Source organism: Pristiophorus japonicus, chromosome 22 (assembly GCF_044704955.1).
Source record: "Pristiophorus japonicus isolate sPriJap1 chromosome 22, sPriJap1.hap1, whole genome shotgun sequence".
Taxonomy (NCBI): Eukaryota; Metazoa; Chordata; class Chondrichthyes; family Pristiophoridae; genus Pristiophorus; species Pristiophorus japonicus.
The window spans coordinates 45,322,650-45,336,190 of NC_091998.1; the positions used below are offsets into that span (position 1 = coordinate 45,322,650).

At 45.1% G+C, this 13,541-nt stretch overlaps 1 protein-coding gene across 2 annotated transcripts in view; it reads right to left on the bottom strand.

Annotated features, from left to right (window-relative positions):
* LOC139235009 (transcription factor COE2) overlaps positions 1 to 13,541 on the bottom strand; it is a 329,707-nt gene that overhangs the window by 90,202 nt on the left and 225,964 nt on the right. For both annotated transcript variants that reach the window (XM_070866082.1, XM_070866081.1), the window contains exon 8: positions 8,108 to 8,225. In XM_070866082.1, coding sequence (XP_070722183.1) covers positions 8,108 to 8,225 — 118 coding nt within the window. The remainder of the gene's footprint in view (positions 1 to 8,107; positions 8,226 to 13,541) is intronic.

A 13,541-nucleotide genomic window follows, 5' to 3' on the forward strand; every position in this document is an offset into this window, starting at 1 on the left:
TCAAAGCAATCGGCTGGAATCCAAAATGCACTGTAGATTACCGCTGTTATCGCAGTTGTGGTTTGGTATCAGGTATTATTTCAATGTTCCTCACAGTGAGACAAGAGCAAAAGAACATTCAAACCACAGCTTTTTTTTAGCATTCTGGGTTACCTTGGGCAGGCTGGCTGTGAACTTGGCATATGAGAAGCTTGCTGAAAATGAGCATCGCCTTGCAACGGTTTTTGCAGCTTCATCCCACCTCAACCTAGCTTACTGCAAGCATTCTGTGAACTCTGCCTGCTCAGCATGAGCTCCTCCTGTGAGCTCGCATTTAAGCTTGAGAGCTTGAAGTGCTGGGTAAAAGATTACAAGACAGGCATACTCCATTTCCCGCAAAATGTAGCAGAGATACAGAATCTGTGTGGTCCACTCTGCTGTTAGGTTCGTCAGTATTCAACATTGTTGGTAACATTATTTAATTTCCCTTTCCCCCTAAGTGTAGACATGAGGAGGGTTGATTCCTGCAATCACTCCATGTCGTTAAATTGCTTTGAACATGTCTTATGATCTCATGAAAAATACCATTCTTCGAGTGCCAGCAAGGCTATTTGACCATGCTGTGGCTCAGTGGGTAGCACACTTGCCTCTGAGTCAGAAGATTGTGGGTTCAGTTGCAGTGCTGAGGGAGTGCCGCACTGTCGGAGGTGCTGTCTTTTGGATGAGACGTTAAACCGAGGTCCTGTCTGCTCTCTCAGGTGGATGTAAAAGATCCCATGGCACTATTTCGAAGAAGAGCAGGGGAGTTATCCCCTGTGTCCTGGCCAATATTTATCCCTCAATCAATATCACAAAAAAAACAAATTATCTGGTCGTTATCACATTGCTGTTTGTGGGAGCTTGCTCTGTGCAAATTGGCTGCCGCGTTTCCCACATTACAACAGTGACTACATTCCAAAAATACTTCATTGGCGATAAAGCACTCTGAGACATTCGGTGGTCATGAGAGGCGCTATATAAATGCAAGTCTTTCTTTCTTTATGCAGTGCGTCACAGCCAAGCTTGATGCTGACCTTACCTGTGGGGATGATTTTCTCCACTTGGTTCTGGGTAGCACTATTTTTAAAAATGTGGGAAGATTTGGTATTTTTCATGAAATCATAAAACATGTTCAAATCAATATAACTACATATAGTGACTGCAGGAATCAACCCTCCTCGTGTAGCAGGAGTTATTCCCCTCCCCCCACCCCCGCTCCAGCTTGAGGACCACTGAAGCCAATTGTGGCACGCTAACCCTGACCCAAGGTGACGTCAACTAACCGAACAGATCAGAAACTGAACACAAGATAAGGGGAACATGGAGATGGCAGAAACTCTGAACAAATATTTTGCATCAGAGGACACTAACAATATTACAACAATGGAGAGTCAAGGGGCTACGGGGGTGGGGGGGGGGGGAGGAATTTAACACAATCACAATCACTAAGGAGGCGGTGCTCAATAAAATAATGAAACTAAAGGCAGATAAATCCCCTGGACCTGGTGGCCTGTATCCTGAGGTCTTAAGAGAAGTAGCGGCAGGGATTGTGGATGCATTGGTTGTAATTTACCAAAATTCCCTGGATTCTGGGGAGGTCCCAACAGATTGGAAAACTGCAAATGTAACGCCCCTATTTAAAAAAGGAGGCAGACAAAAAGCAGGAAACTATAGACCAGTTAGCCTAACATCGGTAGTTGGGAAAATGTTGGAGTCCATTATTAAAGAAGCAGTAACAGGACATTTGGAAAAGCAAAATTTGATCAGGCAAAGTCAGCATGGATTGATGAAGGGGAAGTCATGTTTGACAAATTTGCTGGAATTCTTTGAGGATGTAATGAACAGGGTGGATAAAGGGGAACCAGAGGATGTGGTGTATTTGGACTTCCAGAAGGCATTTGACAAGGCGCCACACAAAAGGTTACGGCACAAGATAAAAGTTCACGGGGTTGGGGGTAATATATTAGCATGGATAGAAGATTGGCTGACAAACAGAAAACTGAGAGTCGGGATAAATGGTTCATTCTCTGGTTGGCAACCAGTAACTAGTGGGGTGCCGCAGGGATCAGTGCTGGGACCCCAACTATTTACAATCTATGTTGACGACTTGGAAGAGGGGACTGAGTGTAACGTAGCCAAGTTTGCTGATGATGCAAAGATGGGAGGAAGGGTAATATGTGAGGAGGACATAAAGAGGCTATAGGAGGACATACACAGGCTAAGCGAGTGGGCAAGAATTTGGCAGATGGAGTATAATGTTGGAAAATGTGAAGTCATGCATTTTGGCAGAAAAAAATCAAAGAGCAAGTTATTATTTAAATGGAGAAAGATTGCAAAGTGCTGCAGTACATCGGAACCTGGGGGTACTTGTGCATGAAACACAAAAGGATAGTATGCAGGTACAGCAGGTGATCAGGAAGGCCAATGGAATCTTGGCCTTTATTGCAAAGGGGATGGAGTATAAAAGCAGGGAAGTCTTACTGCAGCTATATAAGGTCACACCTGGAATACTGCGTGCAGTTTTGGTTTCCATATTTACGAAAGGATATACTTGCTTTGGAGGCAGTTCAGAGGAGGTTCACTAGGTTGATTCTGGGGATGAGGGGGTTGACTTATGAGGAAAGGTTGAGTATATTGGGCCTTTACTCATTGGAATTCTTATCGAAACATATAAGATTATGAGGGGGCTTGACAAGGTGGATGCAGAGAGGATGTTTCCACTGATGGGGGAGTCTAGAACTAGAGGGCACGATCTTAGAATAAGGAGCCGCCCATTTAAAACAGAGATGAGGAGAAATTTCTTCTCTCAGAGGGTTGTGAATCTGTGGAAGCAGTGGAAGCTGGGAATTGAATAAATTTTAGACAGAAATAGACTGTTTCTTAAACGATAAGGGGATAAGGGGTTATGGGGAGCGGGCGGGGAAGTGGAGCTGAGTCCATGATCAGATGAACCACGATCTTATTGAATGGCGGAGCAGGCTCGAGGGGCCGTATGGCCTACTCCTATTTCTTATGTTCTTATGTAACACAAGAAAAAGGAGCAGGAGTAGGCCATTCGGCCCCTCGAGCTTGCTCCAGCATTCAATCAGATCATGGCTGATCCTCGACCTCAACTCCACCCTCCGCCCTATCCCATATCCCTTAATTCCCTTAATATCCAAAAATCTATCGGTCTCTGCCTTGAATATACTCAACGACTGAGCAGCTACAGGCCTCTGGGGTAGAGAATTACAAAGATTCACCACCCTCTGAGTGAAGAACTGTCTCTCTCATCTCAGTCTTAAATGGCCGAGCCTTTTGTTCTGAGACTTTGAAATATAGTTCCAGACTCCCCAGGCAGGGGAAACATCCTCCCAGCATCTACCCTGCCAAGCCCCTTAAGAATGAATGTTTCAATGAGAGCAGCTAAATCCAGAGAATATGGGCCTCGTCTACTCAATCCCCTCACCCCCCACAAGGAAAAGGATATTCATTAAGAAAGAAAAGACATTCTGAATTGGGCGATATAAAGAATACTGGCTCTCACAAGCCACCTCTGTGCATGGTAACAGAGGCAATGGTGTCTATTAGCCACTATATTATTGATGGTAAGAAGTAAAAATTGTATCTGCTCATATGGCCAGTAGATTAATGACCATGAGGCTCAAAAGAGGCAGGTATTCCTTGCTACTCACTTCCCGCTCACATCCTGTTAAAACAGTTCAGTCACCATCGCAGCCATCCCCAGACTAACACTTCCTGAAGTTCAGCTGTACCCACTTAACGCAGCGAAACCTGGGTGCACATTTCCACTCGGAGCTGAGCAGATCAGGCAGGGGCAGAGTCGTAGCCTGCCTTCAACCTCACGATTTCTCACCCTGTCAGAAGCTATATGGTTTCAAGGCCACATCCAAGCTCAATCCATCACCCCCAACTTAGTGCTGACAGGGTCAGAGGAGAGCATGAAGGGTTCTGGCAGCAGGCCAAACATTCGAGCTGTGTCTGAGTTGGGAGTCAATCACTTTCAATCAGTCTTGGGAGGAGCGGGGGGGGGGGGGGAGGAGAAAAATGGAATGTTTTCTTGCTCTGATTCCTGGGATTTCATTCACTACACCGCAGTCCGGTGACAGGAAATTAACACCACAGCGAATTCTTCGCCGATTTAATCACATTTCACAGCAGAATGTTGATGTTTTAACTCTTTAACCTGTTAGGTCCTGTTAACACTGTGCATGCCCCGCACAGCATACCTCCGGACAATGCAGTCTTTTCCAACAAGCATTTTCAACTCTTTCCTGCAGTGACCTTGCAAACATTTCCCGTAGCACGGTCAAAGCTTTGGGCATCCGGACCACTGAGAGTCATTCCTGCTGATTCTCGGAGTGCTGTGGAACCTTTGGAAAACTTAGAAACCTTTAAAAACCTTGCTGTGGTTACCATAGTACCACAGAACCTTTGGGGACATGGACACTCTGGAGGCTCCACTAGAATTTCCATAATGCTGTAGGACCTTTGGGATCCAGAACCTTTGGAGACATCCCTAATGTTTGTGTAATATGTCAAACCTATGCACATCTCATTAGCCGTTCCATACTTGCATTAATTCCAAATCCACTGATTTCCATGGGAATTTATAATCTGTGCATTCACTCAAACATAGGCATTGCATAAGGCTATTTAAAAAAAAACGTGATCAACAATTCTCTGTGGGGAGATGACTTTGAGCCAAAGCTGAAGTGTTTGGGAGCTTTCCCCCCCCCACCCCCGTTTGGAGTGTAATGTCTGACTGTCCTTGAACTATTGCTGAAGCTTGCTCACCAAGATTGCATATTGATGACTACAAAATACACTGCTCTCTTCCACACCACTCCTCTCGCCCACTTCATTTTTTTAAGGACAATTTTATTTCCTTTTTGCAAAAATGTTGTTCACAAGTTGAGGGATGTTAGTGCTGGGAAATGGGACACTTGCATTTCAGGCACACCATACGAGTTAATTCAGCACAGAGTAGAATCGCTACGCTCCCACAACAATACTCAACTTTAACCTCAGAAGAACACTCTCTGTCGCACTAATGTAACACTTGTCCGTTTCCCATATCAATGGAAAAATTGCCATGAGTCCCAGTTCGGGACAGTTTATGCTACGGGCTATGACCTGATAGCTCTATATACTTGGAGTTGGATTCAGCCAGTTCTGAATTCCTACTGAAATAGCCTACTCCTGCTCCTATTTCTTGTGTTCTTAATTCATTTCAGACAGGACCCTTATTGCCAACAGGCTGACTTTTATCTGCTCAGCCTGGGCTGGATTTGAGCCTGGGTCCCAGAGCTGAATGGCCATAGAGTATCACCCTGCATCGCCCAGCCCTTTGAGATCCCTTCTTAACTTCATTTTAATTACACTCCCACTCACCACATGGAAAAGTGCATTAGGAAGATAATTCTCTTGGACCCAGCATTTCTTTGGAATATTGAGTCAGAAACAAATTGTGTCCATGGCATATTTTGCGGGCGAGAGTCAATTTAATTCTCTTTGAGGTGAAGGATGTTTGTGCTGGGAATTGGTATTTTTCCACTGTTTGACTCAAGTGCTCACGTTTCAATGGAAGCAATCAACTGTACCCTGACAATGTGCTCAGAGACCAACCTTCGATGATCACATCCTTTGTTGTGTCGGTGTGATATTTCCATACCAGCCCTCCCTTGTGGTCTGTCTGACAATAACAGGGATATTGATGCCAATTTAAGGGAAATTTGGGGGCATCATGGCCACCTGCCTACTTCAGTCACCCTTTGGTGTGTAATGTTTGACTGCCCTTGAACTATTGTTGCAGGGAGGGTGACGTGGTTACTGACCTGAAAAACTTGATAAACTTTTAAAAGCATGAGACACGTTACATCAGCGAGGCCTTTTAAGACATCCTAATAATGCCTGGAGTCCTGGCCTAGATTTAAATCTATTTGCCTGAGATGAGCGGACAATGTTTCAATGTGCTGCTGCACCCAAGCACATTTGATAAGCGTTGTGCATAATATTTGTGACACTTTTTTTTAATTGAAGGAGGTTCAGAGTAGCCTTGACTGGGTGCGAACAATCTTGCCTCAAAGTCAGGCACTTGTGGGTTCAAGCCCAACTCCCAAGGGCTACGCTGGGGTTTCGTTGCAGTATTGAGTGATTGACGTATTATCAGAGATGCCGTCTTTCAAATGAGAGGTTAAACCAAGACCCCGTTAACCTGTCCAGGTGGACATGAAAGATCCTTTTGCACTCGGGCCAACATTTATCTCGCAGCCGACACCGCTGAAACAGATTACCTGGTCATTTGTCTCTTTGCTGCTTGTGGGGCCTCGCTGTGTGCAAACTAGCTGCTGGCTTTGGCTGCATTACGACACTTCAAAAGTAATTAATTGTCTCTGAAGTTCTGAGAATAGGAAAAGGGCGAGTTCATTCTTTCCTTACAATCTTGGCAGGGTAGATGCAGGGAGGATGTTTCCCCGGGCTGGGGAGTCTAGAACCAGGGGTCACAGTCTCTGAATAAGTGGGTCGGCCATTTAGGACTGAGATGAGGAGAAATTTCTTCACTCAGAGGGGGGTGAATCTCTGGAATTCTCTACCCCAGAGGGCTGTGGAGGCTCAGTCTTTGAGTATATTCAAAACAGAGATCGGAAGATTTTTGAATATTAAGGGAATCAAGGGATGTGGGGATAGTGCAGGAAAGTGGAGTTGAAGTACAAGATCAGTCCTGATCTTATTGAATGGTGGATTCGAGGGGCCGAATGGTCTACTCCTGCTCCTAATTCTTATATTCTTATTATGTTCAGCCATATTGAATGGTGTGCAGGCTCGAAGGGCCGGATGGCCTACTCCTGCACCTATTTTCTATGTTTCTGTGTTCTTATCTACAGGCTTTTACAATCCATCTACCTTCCCTCTACTCTTTCCGATCTTAACATCTTGATCGGCCTAGGTTTTTGTCATTTTAAACAATTACCCCACAATCAAATTGTTTTTTATCTGTAAAGTCTGAATACATTGATGATTTTACTTGCATTTCATGGGGTAAGACTTGGGGTTAGCTAAAATACCTTTCCCAAAAATATCTTGCAGATCTCTGCTTTTAAAAGAAAGCATTGAGCTACGTGTGATTTTTTTAGATTTTCTCTTCAAAACCTATGAAATGAATCGCTGATTGGATTTAATTTATCTTACCGATTGACTACTGAGGCTAAAATCCCATCCAACATTTCAGCAATACCACAGTACAGTGCACCATGGTCAGCTGTGGCCCAGTGAGCAGCACACTCGCCTCTGAGTCAGATGGTTGTGGATTCAAGTCCCACTCCAGGGACGTGCCCTGTCTTCCTTCTCAGGTGGACATAAAAGATCCCATGGCATGGTTTTGAAGAAGAGCAGGGGAGTTATCCTTGGTATCCTGGCCAATATCAACATCACTAAAACAGATTATCTGGTCATTATCACATTGCTGTTAGTGGGGCCTTACTGTGTACAAATTGGCTGCTGCGTTTCCTACATTACAACAATGACTACTCTTCAAAAGTACTTGGTTGGCTGTAAAGCGCTTTGGGACTAAGGTTATGAAAGGCGCTATAGAAATGCAAGCCTTTCTTTCTACTTGATGGGACATAGCTCTGTGCCTATGATTGTCCACACAGTGAAGTTCTGATTTCAATAATTTGGGCAGTTGCAATAATGGAGGCCAGGTACTTCCTCATAAGACAAGAAAGAAAACCTATAGAACATTAAGTAGTTTGATTTGGATAGGGCTCTGCCATATGGAAGCGGGATAATCCACCATTTGCCTTCTTCTCCCGCACAGCAGTAAATGGACAAGGGTATGGAGATAAAGCAGGAATGGAGTACTGAAGTTGCATGATCAGCCATGATCATATTGAATGGTGGTGCAGGCTCGAAGGGCCGAATGGCCTACTCCTGCACCTACTTTCTATGAATGGTTGAGTAGGCCATTAATCAAGGCCCAGAAACTCACAGAGTAGATAGAATTGGGCTCATGATGGGCAATCGTTACTCCACACCAGAAAATCCATTATGTACATAGTGTATACCCTCGAGAAAAGACAGGACGTACCTTCTGTGGGGTCGAGGCGCCGGGCCCTCCGTCCATGTTTCGAGTTGTTGTGCACAAACATGTTGTCGGAGACAGCCAGCACATGGCCATCAACGTTAATTGTTGTTGATAAAACGACCTGTGAAAGAAGGGGCAGAGAGATGTAACATGGTGTGGTCTTTTGAAGACAGTCTTAATCTAATGATCCGAGTCTCCAAAATCTCGCTCCCCAGCAAACAATAATGGCCAGCACGAGGACTTACAAAGCACGAAAGAAGCACCTGGTGGTTGGTTTGGCTGATGTGGAACTGAACCACCCAGGCCAGGAAGGTGCTGAGTTTCATCCATTGTCGGTGATGATCTAGCTAAGCATAGCAGTCAGAGAGTAACCTTTGCCTTACGTTTCATAATCTGATCATAATCTAAGTTCACCTCCTAGTGCAGTACTGAGGGAGTTCTGTCATGTCAGAGGTGCCAGCCTTGTGATGAAACTATAAATCAGGGCCTGCTTCGGTGGCTCCGATAGATTTTGAAGATCCCCTGGCACTATTTAAAGAAGAACACAAAATTCTCCCAGTGTCCTGGTCAACAAATCCTCGCTTAACCAAAACCACAAAAACGTTTGTTTTGTTGCTGTTTGTGGGATCTTGCTGTTTGCAAAATGGTTACCACATTTGCCTCCACTACAGTCCTGTGCTTCAAAGTCATTCATTGTACGTGAAGTTTCCTGAGTGAAGATGGGGAAATACAAGCCAGTATTCCCACTCATAATTACTATCCAGCAAAGGCCGTCGAAGTGGAAGGGTCAAATGGGTTGAAGAGGCAATTGATGGATTGCTGGAGATAGATTTAAGAGACGGTGCGAAGTTGGTTTGGTTTTGGTTGATTTCTGCAAAAGGGCCAGGTTTGTTGGGCCCTGTAACGTATGCACCTGTGAGGATGCTCACAGGTTTGGAGAGCTGTTGCAAAGGGGCTGCTCCTCAAATTCTGATTGCACTTCAGTCCCACACTCCTGATCTTTGGGCACCCGTTGCGGAGGGGAGCGGGCATGTCGGAAGGCTTCCTCGTAGGACTGCTCCTGGGCATGGCCAAGGGGGTCATCAGCCGGTCTAGGCAGCGGGCGGTCGAGGGGGTTGTTCAGCCTGACTGCCTGCCTCTTTTCCGCAGTTACATCCGAGCCAGGGTGTCCCTGGAGATGGAGCACGCGGTGTCCACCGGTATGCTCGCGGCCTTCCGCGAGAGGTGAGTACCGGAGGGACTGGAGTGCATCATCACCCCCGGCAACCAAATTTTAATTAGATTTTATATGTTTTAAAGTTTCATTTGTTTAATTGCCGGATTTTTAGTGCCCCCCCCTCCCCTTTTATAGGGGGCACTTGCAAACTTTATGATTTTATTGCCCCAAAAAAATCACAAAAAAAACCAAAAAAAAAGTTTAAAAAAATAAACAAAAAAAAAGGGCATTTGAAAAGTGGCTGGAGTGTTCCCCAGATTAGGGGGCACTTGATTTAATGTTTATTTTGTCTCCCCCCCCCCCCCTCAAAAGAGTTGTAGAGCTGTTGCGAAGGGGCTGCTCCTCAAATTCTGGTTGCACTTCAGTCCCACACTCCTGATCTTTGGGCACCCTGTTCAGAGGGGAGCGGGTAGATCCGAGGGCCTCCCCGTAGGACTGCTCCTGGGCACGGCCAAGGGGGCCATCAGCCGTTCAGGCAACGGGCGGTCGAGGGGGTTGTTCAGCCCAACTGCCTGCCTCTCTTCCGCTGTTACATCCGAGCCAGGGTGTCCTTGGAGATGGAGCACTCGGTGTCCACCATTACGCTCGCGGCCTTCCGTGAGAGGTGGGCGCCGGAGGGACTGGAGTGCATCATCACTCCCGGCAACCAAATTTTAACTTGACCTGTTAGTGACTAAAGTTTAATTTGTTTATTTGTCGGTTTTAGTGCCCCCCCGTTAATAAGGGGGCATTTGATTTGATTTGCATTTGATTTACAGGTTTGACAAAATAATTGTAGAGCTGTTGCATTGTGAGTGGCTTAGCCAGTCACGTGATGTTCACAAGACTCAATAAAACCCCACACAGTTGGGGTTAGATCATCCACGATGAGGCAGGTGGTTGTGAGCTTGGTGGATGGACTGTTAATGTGTAGTGTGACTGTTAAACCTTTGTTAATAAACCAACTTAATAGCAATGTGTTGCTATGAATTTTTAAGCAAAGAACCTATGAAGCTAATACATTACAGGTCCCAATGGCATTTTCCTGATCATAATCTAAGCTCACATCCTAGTGCAGTACTGAGGGAGTTCTGTCTTGTCAGAGGTACCAGCCTTGCGATGAAACTATAAATCAGGGCCTGCTTAGGTGGCTCCGATAGATTTTGAAGATCCCCTAGCACTATTCAAAGAAGAACACAAAATTCTCCCAGTGTCCTGGTCAACAATCCTCTCTTAACCAAAACCACAAAAACTTTTGTTTTGTTGCTCTTTGTGGGATCTTGCTGCGTGCAAATGACTGCCACATTTGCCTCCACTACAGTACTGTGCTTCCAAGTCATTCATTGTACGTGAAGTTTTCTCAAAGATTTGTGAAAAATGTGATAATGCACTATTTAAATGCAAATCTTTCTAATGAGGTTGCCTGAAGATGCATCATGAAAAAATGGTTGCTGTTCCATCCATGGCTTATTGAATAGTTTGTGGCAAATACTGAGATCTTGAAAGTTGTGGCTCAGTGGGTCGCACTCTTGCCTCTGAGTCAGAAGGTTGTGGGTTCAAGTCCCACTTCAGAGACTTGAGCACATAAATCCAGGCTTCAGTGCAGTACCGAGGGAGTGCTGCACTGTCAGAGGTGCCATCTTTCGGATGAGACGTCTGTTCTCTCAGATGGATGTAAAAGATCTTATGGCACTATTTCAAAGAAGTGCAGGGCAGTTATCCCCAGTGTTCTGGCCAATATTTATCCCTCAAACAAAGTCACTAAAACAGATTATCTGATCATTATCACATTGCTGTTTGTGAGAGCTTGCTGTGTGCAACTTGGCTGCTGCGTTTCCTACATTACAACAGTGACTACACTTCAAAAATACTTCATTGGCTGTTAAGCACTTTGGGATGTACAAGGTGGTAAAAGGCGCTATATAAATGCAAGCCTTTCGTTTTTGAAATTTGTTCACAGTTGTTCAACCTTTTGATATAAAACTAGCTGACAAAAATGTTAACATATTAAAAACAGAAGTTCAAATGACTAGTAGTTAGGTTTAAGCCTTTAACAGCCATAGGGATAGTATACTGTTTGGACATAATGGGTTAGATCATGGTTACCAGTGCTTTATGAGATATTTCAAATGAAAAGGAGAGGAATTTTCCCAGATTTTTTTCCCCCAATCGGCCTAGGTTTTTATCTGGTTTTTGCCTCTCCCAGGAGATCGCATGGCTCCGGTTGGGGTGGAGTGTAGAATGTTGTGGTGCAGGGGGTGTCGCAGTTGTGTGGGGCGGACTGGTTGGGCTGGGTGCTCTGTACTTTTCCACCATTGTTCATTGTTCATAGACTTATGTGTAATCTTCAGGGCTGCTGACCGAGGGCCGAGCGGTTCTTTGTCGGCCGGCGCAGACACGATGGGCCGAAATGGACTCCTTCTGCGCTGTAAATTTCTATGTTTCTATGTTTCTAAAAACATCAGCAAAAATGACCCCTTTGTCTTTGATGCCAGCTAGCAATGAAGAATGGCAGACAAAGATAGAGACTGGTACGAAGGAAGAAAGCAATCTGCACCACTGGGTGTCCATCAGACTAATTCCAAAGTCCCAAAAATATTACGCACCCCTCCATACCTCACACGATTCAATCACTTCCTTCACCAAATATCCACCCATCTCCCTGTTGAATTTGCCAACCTGTTAAACTTGTTTCCCTGGAGCCTGTTCCACACATTCACTGCCTCTATGTTAAGTCTAAACTATATGTTCACCTTCTCTCTGATGAACTCGAGACTGCGACCCCCCATGAGATTATTGGGGTTCAGGTGCTGTGCTGAGAGAGATGTGAGATGCACAATAAGTGAGAGGGGCAAAAGGGACAAAGACAGAACATCTCAGAAGAAAGGGGTGAGGTAAAACTGAATAAGGCAAGACGTATTTTGTCCACTTTCTGAAACTGCGTCTGCATAAGAACATAAGAAACAGAAGCAGGAGTAGGCCATACGGCCCCTCGAGCCTGCTCCGCCATTTAATATGATCATGACTGATCCAATCATGACTCAGCTCCAATTTCCCACCCGCTCACCATAACCCCTCATTCCTTTATCGTTTAAGAAACTGTCTCTCTCTGTCTTAAATTTATTCAATGTCCCAGCTTCCACAGCTCTCTGAGGTAGCGAATTCCACAGATTTACAACCCTCTGAGAGAAGAAATTCCTCCTCATCTCAGTTTTAAATGGGTGGCCCCTTATTCTAAGGTCATGCCCTCTAGTTCTAGTTTCCCCCATCAGTGAAACATCCTCTCTACATCCACCTTGTCGAGCCCCCTCATAATCTTATACGTTTCGATAAGATCACCTCTCATTCTTCTGAATTCCAATGAGTAGAAGCCCAACCTCCTCAACCTTTCCTCCTAAGTCAACCCCTCATCTCCAGAATCAATCTAGTGAACCTTCTCTGAACTGCCTCTAAAGCAAGTATGTTCCTTCTTAAATATGGAAACCAAAACTGCACGCAGTATTCCAGGTGTGGCCTCACCAATACCCTGTATAACTGAACTGTCCAGTGCTCTGGCAGCTGTAGATCTATCAGTTGAGCAGAATCTCTTAATATATATTTTCTCCTGGCAAAAACATATTTCCCTTTAAGTGGATGCTGCAGCCCTTTAAGTAGCTGCAGCAGTGCCAGCAATCTAGTATCACCCCTCCCCCCGCGCCCCCCCCCCCACCCCACTGTGTGAGCCCCCAACTGTCGGAGAACCAAACACTGGAAGTTTGCCTTGAGCACATCACATGATCCAAAAGCTCTGACAGGAGTGGCTACAGCAAGCACGGATTGGTGCATTACTCTGGTGCACACAAGGTCCTGCTAGTCAAGCACTGGGACTGAAAACTCCAACCCAGTGTCTCGTATCTAGTACACAGTCGATTTAGTGAAATCCTAAACGGGTTCATTAGGAACTCAGTTGTGATTTTGCAATACCAAGTGCACAGAGGAAAACTACCTCCGAGTGAGAAAAAGGCTCGAAATTCAGTAGCGAATACGGTTACGTGGATAGGCTAGAGAAGCTAGAGTTGTCCTCCTCGAAGCAGAGAAGGCTAAGAGGAGATTTGATAGAGGTGTTCAAAATCATGAAGAATTTAGATAAAGGGAATTTTTTTTCCAATGGTCGAAGAGAGCACAAATTTAAGGTGGGATTCGCTGCCTCAGAGAGCTGTGGAAGCCAGGACATTGAATAAATTTAAGACAACGATAGACAGT